The sequence below is a fragment of the Danio rerio genome, chromosome 7 (assembly GCF_049306965.1).
Source record: "Danio rerio strain Tuebingen ecotype United States chromosome 7, GRCz12tu, whole genome shotgun sequence".
NCBI classification, from domain to species: Eukaryota; Metazoa; Chordata; class Actinopteri; order Cypriniformes; family Danionidae; genus Danio; species Danio rerio.
The window spans coordinates 75,287,501-75,304,561 of record NC_133182.1 but is presented as its reverse complement, the minus strand read 5'-3'; the positions used below and the strand labels follow the sequence as shown (position 1 = coordinate 75,304,561).

Genomic DNA, 17,061 nt, shown 5'->3' with positions numbered 1-17,061 from the left:
ATTCATTTATTTATTTTATTGTTGTTTATATATTTATTTTAATGTTTATTTTAACTGTAACTATTTATTTATTTTATTTATACATTTATTTATTTTAATTAACTAATTAACTAACTATCTAACTAATGGTTTTATTTATTTTATTTTAAATGTTTTTATTTTAACTTTACTAAATTAATTTTTTGTTTGTTTATTTATTTATTTTTTTTAGTTCCATTTATTATGCAAACTCATGGAATATCAGGGATTATTATTATTGTTATTATTATTATTATTATTTTATTTAATTTAATTTTATTTTATTTTATTTTATTTTATTTTATTTTTTGCCATGACAAACACAAAATAATTTATTAGAAATTAATTATTGAAACTATTGTGTTTAAAAATGTGTTGGAAAAATTCCTCTCTTTAATTAAACAGCACGGAAATATTTTCTTAAAGAATAAAAATGTTGACTTCAACTGTACATACAACAATATTGCATATTTTCATGCAGCTAAAGATCTACGATTGAAAGAATCTGTGCTTTCACTCAAACAGTTGCACAGATGTTAAATAGCATTCATTCCTCTTTACGCCCACCTCCACATTACCACCATCCAGTATTGGATTAGTCTCAGCCCAAACCCCCTGGACAAATACAAAGGCCTTAATTCACTCCTTGTTCTTTCATGTGATTGTGGAAAAATCGCTGCCTGCCTGCCTGCCTGGAACCCATTGTTTCTGGAGCCTCTGAAGAAAACCAGCTATTCAGGAACCAAGGGGTGGAGGAGCAAGTGTGGGTTATGCAATAGCTGCTGTATTTCAACTCCTGCATTCTTCTCTTTCCTGGCACCTGCTATTCAAACTAAATGACTCGTGGATTTTGAGAAGATGACTTCAATTGTTCATTCATTTTCCTTCGGCTTAGATGCCCTTCCAGCTGCTACCCAGTTGTGGGAAACACCCATACACTCTCATTTACACACACTCATACACTATGCCCAATTTAGCTTATTCAATTCACCTATAGTGCATGTGTTTGGACTGCGGGGGAAACCAGAGCATCTGTAGGAAACCCACGCCAACACGGGGAGAACATGCAAACTCCACACAGAAACGCTGACTGGCCCAGCAGGGACAAAGTGCTAACCACTGAGCCACCAAGTATTTCTGCATATTATTTTTAATAATATACCTTCGATCTGTATTTATTTGTTGCTAAATTTAATCGAATTGTTGCATTGCCACCTTGTATTTGTATAATGTGTCTGTTTTAAAAAGAGATGCTGTCAGCAGTGACCTTATTTTACTGTATATATATATGACTGAATTTAGTGTATTGTGTTATGATGGTTAAATGAATGTGCGTTTGTGTTTGCAGCTCTTTTATCGTGTCACAGACGAGAGAGCGAAGAAGAGCGAGCTGCTATTGGTGGGAATGATCTGTTACTCCAGCAAACATTACTGTGCCTTTGCTTACCACACCAAATCATCCAAATGGGTTTTCTTTGATGATGCCACTGTCAAAGAGGTGAGACCATTTACATTGTTAGCCACTATTTATATATATATATATATATATATATATATATATATATATATATATATATATATATATATATATATATATGTATATGTATATATATGTATATGTATATGTATGTATGTATGTATGTATGTATGTATGTATGTATGTATGTATGTATGCATGCATGCGTGTGTGTGTGTGTGTGTGTGTGTGTGTGTGTGTAAATATATATATATATTTACATTTACATTGTTAGCCACTATATATATATATGTATGTATGTATGTATGTATGTATGTATGTATGTATGTATGTATGTATGTATGTATGTATGTATGTATGTATGTATGTATGTATGTATGTATGTATGTATGTATGTATGTATGTATGTATGTATGTATGTATGTATGTATGTATGTATGTATGTGTGTATGTATGTGTGTATGTATGTATGTATGTATGTGTGTATGTATGTGTGTGTGTGTAAATATATATATATATATATATATATATATATATATATATATATATATATATTTACACACACACACACATATATATATATATCGCTGAATTTATTTATTATTTAGAGGCGAAAATTTATTAAAACAATGGTTGATATATAAAAAATAGCTTAAGGGGCTAATAGTTTTGTCACAAAAAAATATGTATAAATATAATGTAATACTTTGATTTTATTTAATTAATTTTTTTTTTTAATTCAAAAGTGATGAAAATAAGTGATGTTTAACTGATCAAATAAAAATTTCACAGTATTTTCTATTATATTTCCCCTCTCTTCTATGCTGGAAAAAAAAAATAAAAATAAAAATAAAAAAATTAAGTAAAAAATAAATAAAATAATCATAAAAAATAAAAAAAATAATAAAAATGTGCCATGGTCAATAATATTTATGGAAATTAATTTAAAAATGTTTATGTAATCATGTTATAAATTTAATGAATGAATTATGTTAATTTAATTTATTGTATAAAAACAGTATGAAAACTGTATTTTTTTAAAACTCTATTTTTAAAACTCTTAGTACACTGTAAAAAGCGATAAGTTTATTTACTTGCCTGTCTACAATTTACATTGTTAGCCCTCATATGACATTTACTAATATCATATATTACTTTTTTCAAATATAAGTGATGAATATAAAAGTGATGTTTAACAGATTAAGGAAAATTTTCAGTCTTTTATAATATAATTCTCTCTTCAATGCTGGAATATTTATTTTTATTTATAGACTTTTTTGTATTTAATTCATATGTATTTACTTATTAGTTGTACTTATTTTATTAATATTTTTCATTTATTTACAATTTATTCATATATTTTTTTTTTTCATAATTTATTTATATATATATATTTATTTATTTTTTAATTTAAAAAGTGCTAAGGTCAATATTATTTGCCTCCTGAAGAATTAATTTATTTATGATTTAGAGGCGAAAATTTATTAAAACAATGGTTGATATATAAAAACATATAAACAGTAAACCACATTAAAATAGTATTTTCAACACATAATTCTGCTAGAAAAAGGTTAGTGCACTGTAAAAAGTGATACGTTAATTTACTTCAATATAAAAGAGAAAACCTGTTGCCTTAAAATCGTCAAGTTATTTTTACTCAACTAAAAGGTGAGTTAACCCATAGTAACAACTGTTAAATTGATTACATTTTATAATTATGCACATAGTCAATTTTAATTTTACGGCAACATTTTTACTCGCTTTAAGTCAACTAATCACTTAAACTTGTTGCTTTTAAAGTAAAATCAGCTACTCGCTTTTTACAGTGTAATTAGCCTTTTTTTTGTTTTGCTTTGTATGTTTATTCATCAAATATTTTAACTAAAGTCTATTTATAAATGCAAATTATATTGCTCCCTTCACTGTCATTCAGTTTGAGCTGTAAGGTGAATATTTTAAGGCATAGTTATTATGAATACGCCCTTGATTTTTGTAATTGCAAAGCAAACGCTCATTATTACGTGCCTAAACAGTCACTATTAATTGCCTGCTAAGCAAAGCATTGTGGTGGGCGGCCAGTGTGTGTGGATGCGGTGTGTGTAGTGGTGCATGGCCCGTATCTCTTCATCAATCTATCAGGAGTGTGTGAGACTTTTGCTTGCGTCTGCATTTCTGCTCTCTCTGGGCTTCTGCTGCCCGTCGCTGAGATGAATCACCCTCACATACACACACACAGAGGTTTGTTTCACTATCTTAGTGAGGACATTACCTAGACTTTAATTGTTTTTATATCAGATTAATGAAACTGTCTATAGCCCAAGCCTCCCAGAAACAAGTGCACATCATTAGATACTATTAAAACATGTTCTGGCTGATTTTTTAACACTTTTAATTAGTGAAATATCCTCACTATTAGGTCATTTTGATGCAGGTATCTCATTATATAAATGAGGACACTTGAGCCCTCGCAAGAAAAGCTGAACCTGTACACACACATACACACTGCACATTATTAACACTTGTGTGCTAGTCTACAGTATAAAAAGCCAACACGTTATCCAATAACACATTTTTCCTGATGATTTGAATTCAGCTGTTTTTTTGTTTTTGTTTTTTTCAGGCATATTTTAATTATTATTTTGTAATCCTGCATGTTTTTATTTGCTTTTGTCTTTTAAATTATGATAATTTACTAAAACTAAAACAATTTTTTGTTACTTTGAAGTAATATTAACTGAAAGCAAATACATTGAAATGTGTTTTGTTTCAGATGTTTGCCAAGGAAATGTTTAATTAATACAATGTACTAAATTTTCTAAAATAAAATGATTAAACTCTGAGTTATAGTGCTTTTACAATAACTTAAACTTTAAACTAAAAGTGAATGTTAGTAAAATAAAAATAAAATTAATCCAAATACATAAAAAATGTGTTTTATTTCAGAATGCTTCTCATTTTTATCTAGATTGACATGCTTTAGTATGTATTAAAACAAAAATAAAATGATCTCTTATGACAAAATTGCACTTTATAATTATTGTTTTTTAATCCTGCATGTTTTATTTGCTTTTGTTTTTTAGCAATGTTAACATTTTCGTTGTTAAATATATTAAAATGGATTTTATTTCAGATATTTCTGAGATGTTTCTGTCTTTTAATCTAGATTGATATAATGTACTAAATCGACTAAAACTAAAATAAAACTGAATGCAAGTAAAATAAGTTTCATCATAGTTTATGCACATTCTTTAATCGAATAAAAACTTTATCTTACTTGTTTATGTGCATATGCTTTTTAATGCAGATTTTCAAAATGTATGCGCATCTTGCCAAAACAAAATATATAAATTTTATTTTATTTCCAATATTTCAGAAATATTTCTGTTTTTTATTTATATAATGTACTAAATTGATTAATTTGACCATTATAAAATTGCATAAAAACTCTTTTTTTAAAAGTGCTTTTACAATAACTAAAATTTTTAAATAAAATTGAATGTTAGTGAAATAAAAATAAATTAATCCAAATACTTAAAAAATGTATTTTATTTTAGAATGGATATTTCTAAATTGATGTAATGTAGTAAATCAACTAAAACTAAAATAAAAATGAAAACTCTACATTCTTTGTTATTGTACAGTACTTTAATTCAAAATAAAACTGAATGTAAGTGAAATAAGTTTCATCATTGTTTATGCACATTTTTAATTCAAATAAAAAGTTTACCCTACTCAGTTATGTGCATATGTTTTTATGCAGATTTTTAAACTTTATGCGCATCTTGCCAAAACCAAATATCTTAATTTTATTTTATTTCTGATATTTCAGAAATGTTTCTGTTTTTTATTTTAGATTTATATAATGTACTAAATTGACTAAATCTATTTTTAAAATGAATAAAAACTCGTATTTAAAGTGCTTTTTTTAAATAAAGCTGAATATAAATGAAGTATAATAAATTAATCCAAATACATTCAAATGTATTTTATTTCAGATATTTGCCAAGGAAATGGCTGAAATGAAATACATTTTAATATATTTTAAAAATAATAATAAACACTTAAATAATAATAATAATAATAATAATAATAATAATAAACACTTAAATAAAAACATCAATCTCTGAAAGAAGTTACTTTTAACATTTTATGACGTATTGCTTTTGTTTTCCAAGAATAACACATAAATTAACATTTTAAAAAGCGCACAAACAAAAATTTACAAAAATTTGTAAATAATTAAATAATTTTAAATACTTTCATAATAACTGTAATAAATAAAAACGTTAAAAAGGGTCAAGATGTAAATAAGTGAAACTGCAAGTTTAAATTGTATGAAAAAAGTTGAATATTACATAAATACTTTTTTTGTCCCATGTATTATGAAAAAAATATATAAAAATTTTGAAATTCATATGAATTCTTACGATCTAATTCGTACAATTTAGTACGATTTGCTCTTCCCCCAATGACGGTTGGGTTTAGGGGTGGGGTTAGGGGCCACGCCTCCTTTTTTAAATCGTACAATTTTGTACGACTGAACTTGTACAAATTAGCCACTAAACTGGCAAAACGTAAAATACTTACGTTTACTCATGAGATCAGGCTGGATTTAACACATGAACATGTATGCTGGATAAAGCACTTTATGAAAGCCAAAAGCTCAAAATCTCAGCAAAATCAGGTAAATGAAAAGAGTTTTTTTTCCTGCAGCATTTCTCTTTAATAGGAGATTTTAAATCTTTCTTTCTCACTCTTCTTTTCTCTTCTGTCTTTTAATTACGAAGAAAGGTTACATCTGTTTGCCTGAAGAGACTTTTGGAATACAGCTGGCAAACTCTTACCTAAACCTGCCTGAAGCTTGTGTGCGCTTTCACATCTAATAATAATCTAACACAGCTTTCACCTTTTTACAGCATCACAGCTGCACTTTCTCACTCTGGGGTTTTATCTTTTATTTTTTTGTAAGGTGGGATCCAAGTGGAAAGATGTGGTCACGAAATGCATCCGTGGCCACTTTCAGCCCCTGCTGCTGTTTTACTCCAACCCTGACGGCAGTGCTGTGGTCACAGACGAGACGCAGCGCAGAAACAACAACGACTCCCAGAACAAGAGCACCGTCAGTGGAGAAACACCAGGTAGAAAACAGCTTTCAATACAGTGCGTTCTCGTGAATTTCACACACATTTATTGAAGACTGTGAAATCAAAATGGCCTGATTTGATCATTAAGCCGGTCCATCAAAAGAAGAAAAAAATATGTTATTATACATGATGTACATTAATACTGTAGGAAACTTATTTTATATTGAAATAGTTCACATATCACAATACAAAAGTGAATCCTAGGCTGTTTCTTACGGAACCCCGGAAGGGACGTAGTGAAGGAGAAAAAAATTGGCTGGGTGAAAAAAAAAAAATGGGAGAGAAAAAAATGGATGCGAGGAAAATATATATTTAGAAGTTTTTGCGTTCTCTTGCAAAGTTTTGCGTTCCCTTGCAAAGATGTTTTGAGTTCTCTCGTAAAACTGTCCACAAACACTTCCTGTTCACTTCACTCACGTTAACCCTCCCGTTTTTGCCGAAATTCTATCATATTTTACCATTCTATCCCACTTTCTTTACATTAAATCTGTTCGTCGATCGTCGCCTTTCACTTTGCAACCTCTGAACCAGTGAATGCATGTATAAGCGCTGACTGACAGACGCGCTCCGTACAATAAACTGATCCCAGATCAGCGTCTGTACGCGCCATTTAAAGGGACATTTTTGTTATCAAACAAGTGAGCAGCAAATGAATCTCATGTTTTGCTTAGTTTGATAACAGAGGTGTCGCTGTAAGAATGCACAGATCAATAATGAAAGCATTCAATTACTTTAGAAACTGTTTGTGCTCTTTTAAGAGAAAATAAGCTGTTTAAAATAAAACATGCAGGACTGAGATGTTTACATTCAGTGTATTTGTCTGTTTAAACACACACCCGCTCCTCTGTAAATGGCGTGTACAGACGCTGATCTGGGATCAGTTTATTGTATGGACCGCGTCTGTCAGTCAACGCTTATACATGCATTCACTGGTTGGTTGGATATGAAAGCCGACGATCGACGCACAGTAATGTAAAGAAAGTGGGATAGAATGATAAAATATGGGAGAATTTCGGCAAAAACGGGAGGGTTAACGTGAGTGAAGTGAACAGAAAGTGTTTGTGGAGAAACAGTTTTACGAGAGAACGCAAAACATCTTTGCGAGATAATGCAAAACTTTGCGAGGGAACGCAAAACATCTTTGGAAGGGAACGCAAAACTTTGCGAGAGAACGCAAAAACTTAGAAATATATATTTTCCTCCCACTCATTTTTTTCTTTCACTCATTTTTTTTTCACCCAGCCAATTTTTTTCTCCTCCACTACATCTCTTCCAGGGTTCCGTAGTTTCTCAATACCAAATACGCAAAGTTCGGACTTGCGTCCTTGGAAGTTCAGACTTGCCAAGTTCACACTTGGAAGAACGAACTCCCGAGGACACGAGGACACAAGTCGGGTACTTCTTCAAATGGAACGGCAGTGTACTTCATAACGTCACTTACCTCAGCCCGGATTCATCAGTTTTACTGTATATAACAATAAAATGATTTAGTATTATATTAATATTATAAATTTACATTTTTGATTTAAGAAAAATGTACACATATATTCATATAAATGTAAATTAAAATGAGTTATTATACACGTGTCTTTGATTATCAGATTTATTAAACTACAATGATAATTATCCAGACAATAAGAAATAAAGACATACATGATAAGAAATAAAGATTACGCCAAGCAATTTGGTAAACAAAGACAAACAGCGTACAACACGGTAACATCATTAAAGACAAGTATAAAAGGTAACAAAATAACTCTGCCAAAATAATACACCTGACAACAAATAATAGATTTATAAGACCAAAAACTGTCCGTTAGATATTCCCAAGATGTATTAAATATCTTGTTTTAACTACAATGGAGTGATGAGATCCAGCAGTACGTCCGACATGGCCTGGCCGAAGTAAAGCTGCTCTGGCGGGGGAGCTGATGACGGAGCTCCCGCTGTCAGGCTGGGACTCAGAGTCTGCATAAGCTGAGCCACATCGTTAAAGAAGCGCTATCTTTGTGAATAAACTGCCGATTCGAGTTTAAAACAACTACATTCTCGCCTGAAAAACTCTTAAAACTTTATTTTGTGACACAGTAAAGGAGCATTTTTAAAACCGTGCGGGTTTCCTCCTCCGCCATTAGCGCTTGCTGGTTACGCTGCAATGCATTCTGGGATAACTGAGCTTCGCAAGTTCGCACAAGTCACCTCTCGACTGTAATCCACATGTGAGTCCAGCTGCGCTCTCATAGCAAAAACTGAAAACAAAACCTTTGCTGCAGCACATTTATAAATGCAACACTGATGACCCTTGTCTCCAAGCAATTCTTGTTTTTCCACTTGTTTTGGCAACACAACGTGGCGTCTCTCTGTGTGTTTTGATGTTTCGTGATCCTTTTGCGTAACAGTAAAATATTGATGATTATAATAAATGTTAGTCGTTGAAAATTAGTAACATTAATGCTAATAGCAGATGTTAGTAATTAGTAGCATAACGGTAACATTTATTATTATAGTAAATGTTAGTAGTTGAAAAATAGTAACATTATTGATACAAGCAAATGTTAGTAGTTGCATAATAGTAACGTAGTTTGTGTGTCTCTTTCAGGTACTCCTACACTGGGTGGAAAAAAGTTTGAATTGACTCAAGAGAATTTGACTGCCTTTATCGCAAACCATGGTACTCTTAAGCCGAAATCTCAGCCTCCGTCTGTGTTCAGTCGAACCAGCAACCAGACCAGCGGCGGCAGGGGTCCAGGTAAAAAAAAATGTCAATTTAAACGTCAAAACAACTAAAATAATCACTTAATCATGTTACTTAAGGGTTTCTGAGTTGTTCTACAATAGGTTTACATTCATCCAGAATAATTGAAAAAATACCTATTTTTTTCTTTATTATTATTATTATTATTATTGTTATTATTATTATTATTATTATTATTATTATTATTATTGTTGTTATTATTATTATTGCTATTATTATTATTATTGTTGTTGTTATTATTATTATTATTATTATTATTATTATTGTTGTTGTTGTTATTATTATTTATGTTGTTGTTGTTGTTGTTGTTGTTGTTATTATTATTATTATTATTATTATTATTATTATTATTGTTGTTGTTATTATTATTTGAAAGTCCCCACTTTTAAATGCCCCCATGTTGTCCTTAAAGTAAAAAAAAAAGCAAACAAAAAAAAACCAGACTCTCACTTTTACCCTGATTTACCTGCTTCATCCTTTCTAAGCCTCATGCTTTTTTCATGACCGGTGCTGTGGTCAAAATGTTCTCAGTTGGAGGCAACACTGTTCCCCCGCACAGTATTTTAATACCTAGAGGATCAGAGAGAGAGAGAAACCCAGGACATCTGAACAAAGACGCATGGTCTGGTGCTCCAGTAGCCCACATTCCTCCGTTATTGCACACCGTAATAGCTTGATGTGTCTCTCTTTTTATTGTTGACGTTTCCCCTCCACTAAAAGCTCTTAGATCAACTTTTGTAATGGCTTTCTGTCCTCCGGCAGTGAAATTATTCCCTTTGGCTTTGGGAAATAGCGTATAAAGCCGTGCAAAATGAGTATTTTTATTATAGTCCTCAGTGGTACAAGCACACAGCAGCAGACTGAAAGTTTTAATAGTGTGTGTGACTAGCTTACTGGGAGATTGTGCAGAGTCATTGCAAAACGTTTAATTAGTTTATTTTCAGGGATCTGGGTAGCCTGGATATAATATTACACTTAAGGTTTACTTAGGGTGCTTATAACTAACACATTTTTTCAGTGTTATTTTTGTTTATTACTACTTTCATTTTTATTGATTTGGTGATTGTTTTTGTTTTAAGTTGTTTTTTAAAAGCCAATACTTTATCAAAGTTTAGATTTAGTGTATTTTTATTTTTATTATTATTTCTATTTAATTTTGCTTGTTTTATTTCACATTAATGCATTTAACAAGGCACCTTTGATCAAAAGTGAACAATCAATTTGGTCGAAAAAAAGCCTATTTAAAAATGTATGCATTATTATGCAAATTATTTTATACATGACAATGATTGAAAGTTTTTTTGGTTTGTTAGATTTTTTTTGGGTTTTATTTTTATTTGGTGGTTTTATATTTTTCTTAAATTGGATTGGAATTTTTTACATTTATTTTTTAAATGTATTTATTTATTATTATTATTCTTTTAGTTTTCATTATGTTATCGATTTGATGCTTGTTTGATTTTTCTTTCTTTTTCTTTACTGTTTTATGTTTATGCATATAGCCAGTACTTAGTTTTTTTTTAACAAAAGTTTTGGTTCGGTTTGTTGTTGTTATAATATATGTGGTTTATTGTTGCCTTTGATCGAAAGTAAAAAGTCAATTTGGTCAAAAAAGCCAGCAATATTTGTAATGAATTGTTGCCTTTGTTTTATTTAACATCGTATGCATTTAGCAGAAAATTTTTATACATTGCTTGGTTTTTTTCCTGGTTTTAATTTTTTGATTTTTGATTTTTATTTTTATAAAAAAAAATTCTGTTTTGTTTTACACACTTTTTTAAGCTCCTTTCCAATGTTTTGTTTTTGTTTTGTTGATGCTTTTATGCATTTGACAGACTTTTTAAATTTTATTTTGTTATATTTAATTTTTATTTTATTTTGTTTTATATAATTTTTTATTTAAATTTATATTTTTATATTTAAATTTTATTTAAATTTTTTGTTTGATTTTTTTTTTATACTATTTATTTTGTTTTTTATGATTTGCTTTATTATATTTTTTATTTTATTTTTATTTTATTTTATTTTTTTGTTTTATTTACATTATTCTATTTTGTTATTTTTTATTTAATATTTTTTATTTAATTGTATATTTTTATATTATTTTTAAATTTATTTTGCTATATTTATTTTGCTATATTTATTTTATATATATATATATATATATATATATATATATATATATATATATATTATTTAAATACATTTTATATTTTCATATTTAAATTGAATTTTTTTTATTGTTTTTTATCTTATTTTGATTTATACTATTTATTTAGTTTTATTATAATTTGTTTTATTATATTTTTAATTTTATTCTTATTTCTTTTTTTTATTAACATTTTCTATTCTATTTTGTTTCATTTTTAATTTAATTTAGTTTAATTTAACTTTATTAGTATTACAAGATCAAACATTGACCAAAAATGAAATGGGCGTCTTTAGCAATTTTGTTTTTAATATGACTTGCATGTCCAAGTCCCTTCCTGGGGCCGTAGTGAGGGCAAGCTTGACCAAGATCAGAAGAAGATCCGTATCCGTTCAGGAATGTAGGATGTGATTGCTGATAGTGAGCTGTTTTTTCAGCTGTGACCCTCATTACAAGACTGCAGTGCAGCGTTTGAAGGCAAGAAACGTGCTTTCTCTTTCACTCTCTTGCAACACTTCACTGCTTTTCTCCTCCAGCGCAGCAGAAAAACACTGAAGCGCACACACATTGATCGCCGTTAAGGCTCTGCTGTCCTTCCCAGAAGCCTCGGGGGTGTATTTAAAGAGTGCAGAGGCTACACTTTCCTCCCACCGTCCCAATCATCCTCAACTTCAAGCGCACTCAAACACTTTATTTGAAGGGTGCTGCATATGGATTTTTACAGTAGACTCATAAAACACGCCGGACAGCTTCTTTAATGTCTGCATTAACATTTCAGAGCCCCTGTATAGGAAATAAAGTGATTTCGATCCTGATATATGATCATTTACTGTATAGTAACGCTAATAAATACAGGGTATATCATTATTTTAATTCATTAATGTGACATACATGTTGGCAGAATCTTCATTTATGTGTTCGAGGAAAGAAACACTACCTTTTTTTGTGGGTTTTTTTGTAAATATGATCATTTTACAACTTTTATAGAGGTAAAGTGTTTGCATTTTTTTAATCCATTCAGTTGATCTTCGGTCTTGGCTTAGCTTAGCATTATTCATTAAATCAGATTAGACCATTAGTAACTACCAAAACAATGACCGATGGAAAATGTAAAGTTCTATATGGATGGGATCTGTTAACTTTCTTGCTGTGCCATGGCTGGAGGAGTGCATTGATGTTACAATACTTTTAGCTTAGCTTAGCATAATTCATTGAATCAGATTAGACCATTAGCAACTACCTAAACAATGACCAGGGTTTATTGGTGCGGTGGATAGCGTGGAAGGGTGTTGCAGACGAAAGTAAAAAGAGTTAGAGAGTTGTGGAAGAAAGTGAAAGTTCACTGCAGACTTGAGGAGGGGGATCGGTAAAATGAGGTGCTTGATCAGATTTCAGAGGTGCGTGTTCCGGCACAAATTAAGACCTGACTAAGACCGATGGAGAATGTAAAGTTATGGATGGGAACTACTCTCTCTATTTTGTTTAATAATCAAGGAACTTTGTTGCTGTACCATGGCTGGATGAGCGCAATGATATTACAATACTTTTAGCTTAGCTTAGCATAATTCATTGAATCAGATTAGTCCATTAGCGATTGGCTAAACAATGAACAAAATGTTTGGATAATTTTTCTATTTAAAGCTTGACTCTTTTATAGTTACATCATATACTAAGACCAATGAAAAATGTCAAGTTATATATGGATGGGAATTGTAACTTTGTTGCTGTGCCATGGCTTGAGGAGCAAAAAGATATTACAATGCTTTTAGCTTAGCATAATTCATTGAATCAGATTAGACTAGCTAAACAATGACCAAAGAGTTTAGATGATTTTTCAATTTAAGACCGATGGAAAATGTAAAATTACATATGGATGGGAACTATAACTTTGTTGCCATACCATGGTATTACAATACTTTCAGCTTAGCTTAGCATAATTCATTGAATCAGATTAGACCATTAGCGACGACCTAAACTAGCTTAACAATGACAGATGTTTAGATGATTTTTCTCTTTAAAGCTTGACTCTATTATAGGTACATCATATACTAAGACCGATGGAAAATGTAAATGAATGTATTAATGGGAACTGTACTCTCATTATTGCGTTCTATGGCTGGAGGAGTGCAATATTACAATACTTTTAGCTTAGCTAAGCACAATGCATTAAATCAGATTAGACCATTAGCGACTAGCTAAAAAATGACCAAAGTGTTTAAATGATTTTGCGATTCAAGACCGATGGAAACTGGAAAAATTATATATTGGTTGGAATTATAACTGTGTTGCCGTACCATGATATTATGATACTTTTAGCCTAGTTTAGCATAATTCATTGAATCAGATTAGACCATTAGTGACTAGCTAAAAAAAAAAAAAAATCACCGAAATGTTTAGATAATTTTTCTATTTAAAGCGTGGCTCTTTTATATTTGCTTCATATACTAAGACTGATAGAAAATGTAAAGTTCTATATGGATGGGAACTATTATCTTTGTTGCTGTACCATGGCTGGAGAATCGCAATTATATTACAATGCTTTTAGCTTAGCTTAGCATAAATCATTGAATCAGATTAGACCATTAGCGACTAGCTAAACAATGACCAAAAAGATTACAAGATTTTTCTATTAAAAGCTTGACTCTTTTAGTCACATCATATGCTAAAATAATCCAACACATCATCAAATATTTTTAACTCAACTATAGGGTTAAATAAATAACTCACTGTTTTTTAGAGTGTAATTATTATGCAGAAATGAGTCTAGTTCTTAGACATATCAACGTAGAAAATAGCAATTTTTATTTACTTAATACAAAGTATACAATGTAACTACAGAAGTCAATCTTTCAATATGATTTTTTTTCCAAAAAGATGCTAATGGTCTAATCTGATTCAATGATTTATGCTAAGCTAAGCTAAAAGTGTTTCCGCAAATCCTAGAGACTGGCTGACTGAGTTCAAAAATGATAAAACTCAACTGTTTACTTCTAGGAGAGTTATAAAACTAGCATATTTCCAAAAAAGAAGACTTGTATAGCAGATAAAGTGGCAGATTTGCATCTTGATATATGATCATTTATTGAATAAAGCTAATAAATTCACAATGTGCTATTTTGAATTCCTCAGTGGGACATCCATATTGGCAAAATCCTCATTTAGCAGGTTTTTTTTTTTACCTTTTGGTTGTATTATGTGTTTAGTTAAAGAGCTGCATTTATTCATAACTGTGTTCTTTGTCTTGCAGTGAAGATGAACTTTGATCCAAAGAGTCGAATCAGAGACATTTTGAGGGAGCTGCCGAAAGAAGGACGTCCCTTGAACTTTATGAAGAAGGATTCGGATCGGTCACAGATAAGAACAGAAGCAATGAGAAACCGAGGTAAGAATGGCTAATCTCCACTCCTTTGGGGAAAATGGTTCTCCAAAGCATCATTGGAGGTTTGTCTTATAATGTAGTAATGACTTAATGTTTAATGGAATTAAGATTTATTTAAATTTGTCAGTCACAGTCAGAATTATAGAAAAACAGTAATACTGTAAAATGTATATTATACAGTGTAAATACATGAAATGTTTATTTAAAAAATTTAAAGTAACTGTCTTTACTCAAACTATGTAAAAAAAATGTAATTTATTTTCTAATTTATTTTATTCTATTCTGTTTTAATTTATTTTATTAAAATTTATTTTATTTTATTCTATTTTAATTTATTCTATTCTGTTTTATTAAATTTTATTCTATTTTATTTTATTCTATTTTTATCTACTTTATTGTATTTTATTCTATTCTATTTTTATTCTAATTTATTCTATTGTAATTTATTCTATTATTTTTTTCTATGTTATTTTATTCTATTCTATTTTTATTTTATTCTAACTTCTTTTATTTATTTGTTTTATTCTATTCTTATTTATTTTATTTTATTCTATTCTAATGTATTCTATTTTGTTTTATTTTATTCTGATTTATTTTATTTTATTCTATTCTAATTTATTCTATTTTATTTTATTATATTTTAATTTATTATTTTCTATATATTATTTGATATCTTATTTATTGTATTTTATTATTTTATTTTATTTTATTTTAATTTATTTTAATGTATTTATTTTATTCTAGTCTAATTTATTTTATTGTATTTTATTCTATTCTATTTTTTGTTTTATACTATTCTATTTTATTCTAATTTATATTATTCTAATTAATTCTATTTTAATTTATTCTAATTCTGTTTTATTTTAATGTATTCAAATTTTTTCTAATTTATATTATTCTAGTTTATTCTATTATTTTATTATTTTCTTCTAATTTATACTTTTTTGTTATTTTATTCTAATCTAATGTATTCTATTTTATTTTATTCTATTTTTTATTCTATTTTATACTATTCTAATACACTTTGTTTTATTCTATTTTATTCTAATTTATTAAATTTTGTCTTTTATTCTCTAAAGACTAAAGTTGTGTTGCTGAAAATATAATACAATATAAAACATTTTCATTAAATTGTAGTAAAATTACTTTCTGTACTGCATTTGATCGCATTGAATTAGTCAACAGAGACTCAAAAAACATGAACAAAATCTTGCATATTCCAGACTTCTGAGCGCCAGTGTTTTTAAGGATTGGAAAAAGCACGTTTTGTAACCAAAGCAAACAGAATGCTTTATCTCTTAGTATCAAATCACCCTTTTAAAAGTGTCCTCAGCCCTCTTTAGGGAGGCACAGATGTGTTGTAGTTTTTAGCAGAGCTTTGGAGTGGAATAAACTGGCTCACAGTGCTTTGCTGGTCCTTATGTAACCCGGGGTCAGTGAGAAGTGTTAAAAACACAGATTACGTCTGACGTGTGGCCCGTCCTCGCACTGATGACCGTAATCTCTGCAGCGCTTCCTCTGTCCAGCTCTCTTTTCCAGCACATAATTAATAGCAGCTCATGCTGCGTGATGCAGGCATACTTTTAAGTTTTCTGGGAGTGGATATGTGAGCCCGGAGCACAAAACTAGTTTTATGTTGCGTGTGTATATTTTTGTCAATATTGCCAAAAATGCATTTCTATGAGTCAAAATTATTATTATTATTATTATTATTATTTTGTGCCAGAAAATTGTCAGAATTTCAAGTTAAAAGATGTATTTCATTAATATATGTTGTCAATTTCCTACTGTAAATATATCATTTGTAATATGGATTAAGAACTTAATTTGTGCAACTTTAAAGCCAACTTTCTCAATATTTTGATTGTTTTTATTCTCATATTCAAGATATTATAATAGATGTATCTCAACCAAATATTAAACACACATTATACATGCTTATACAACATAATATACACATATATGACATTTTATAATCAGGGCTTTACATTAACACCCACCAAATGCAGATAGATTTTTAGCTGTGAATTATTATCCCTCCTATGATGATGATGATGATTATTATCATTATTATTATTATTATTATTAATCTTTTATAAACGTTTTATTTATTTTTTTTATTTTTCAAATATTTCCCAA

General features: G+C 29.4%; 1 protein-coding gene across 4 annotated transcripts in view; it reads left to right on the top strand.

Annotated features, from left to right (window-relative positions):
* The window catches only part of usp53a (ubiquitin specific peptidase 53a), a 94,697-nt gene that overhangs the window by 49,184 nt on the left and 28,452 nt on the right, over positions 1-17,061 (top strand). For all 4 annotated transcript variants that reach the window (XM_073907557.1, XM_073907556.1, XM_073907555.1 and 1 more), the window contains 4 exons: positions 1,367-1,516; positions 6,465-6,633; positions 9,239-9,388; positions 14,791-14,925. In XM_073907557.1, coding sequence (XP_073763658.1) covers positions 1,367-1,516; positions 6,465-6,633; positions 9,239-9,388; positions 14,791-14,925 — 604 coding nt within the window. The remainder of the gene's footprint in view (positions 1-1,366; positions 1,517-6,464; positions 6,634-9,238; positions 9,389-14,790; positions 14,926-17,061) is intronic.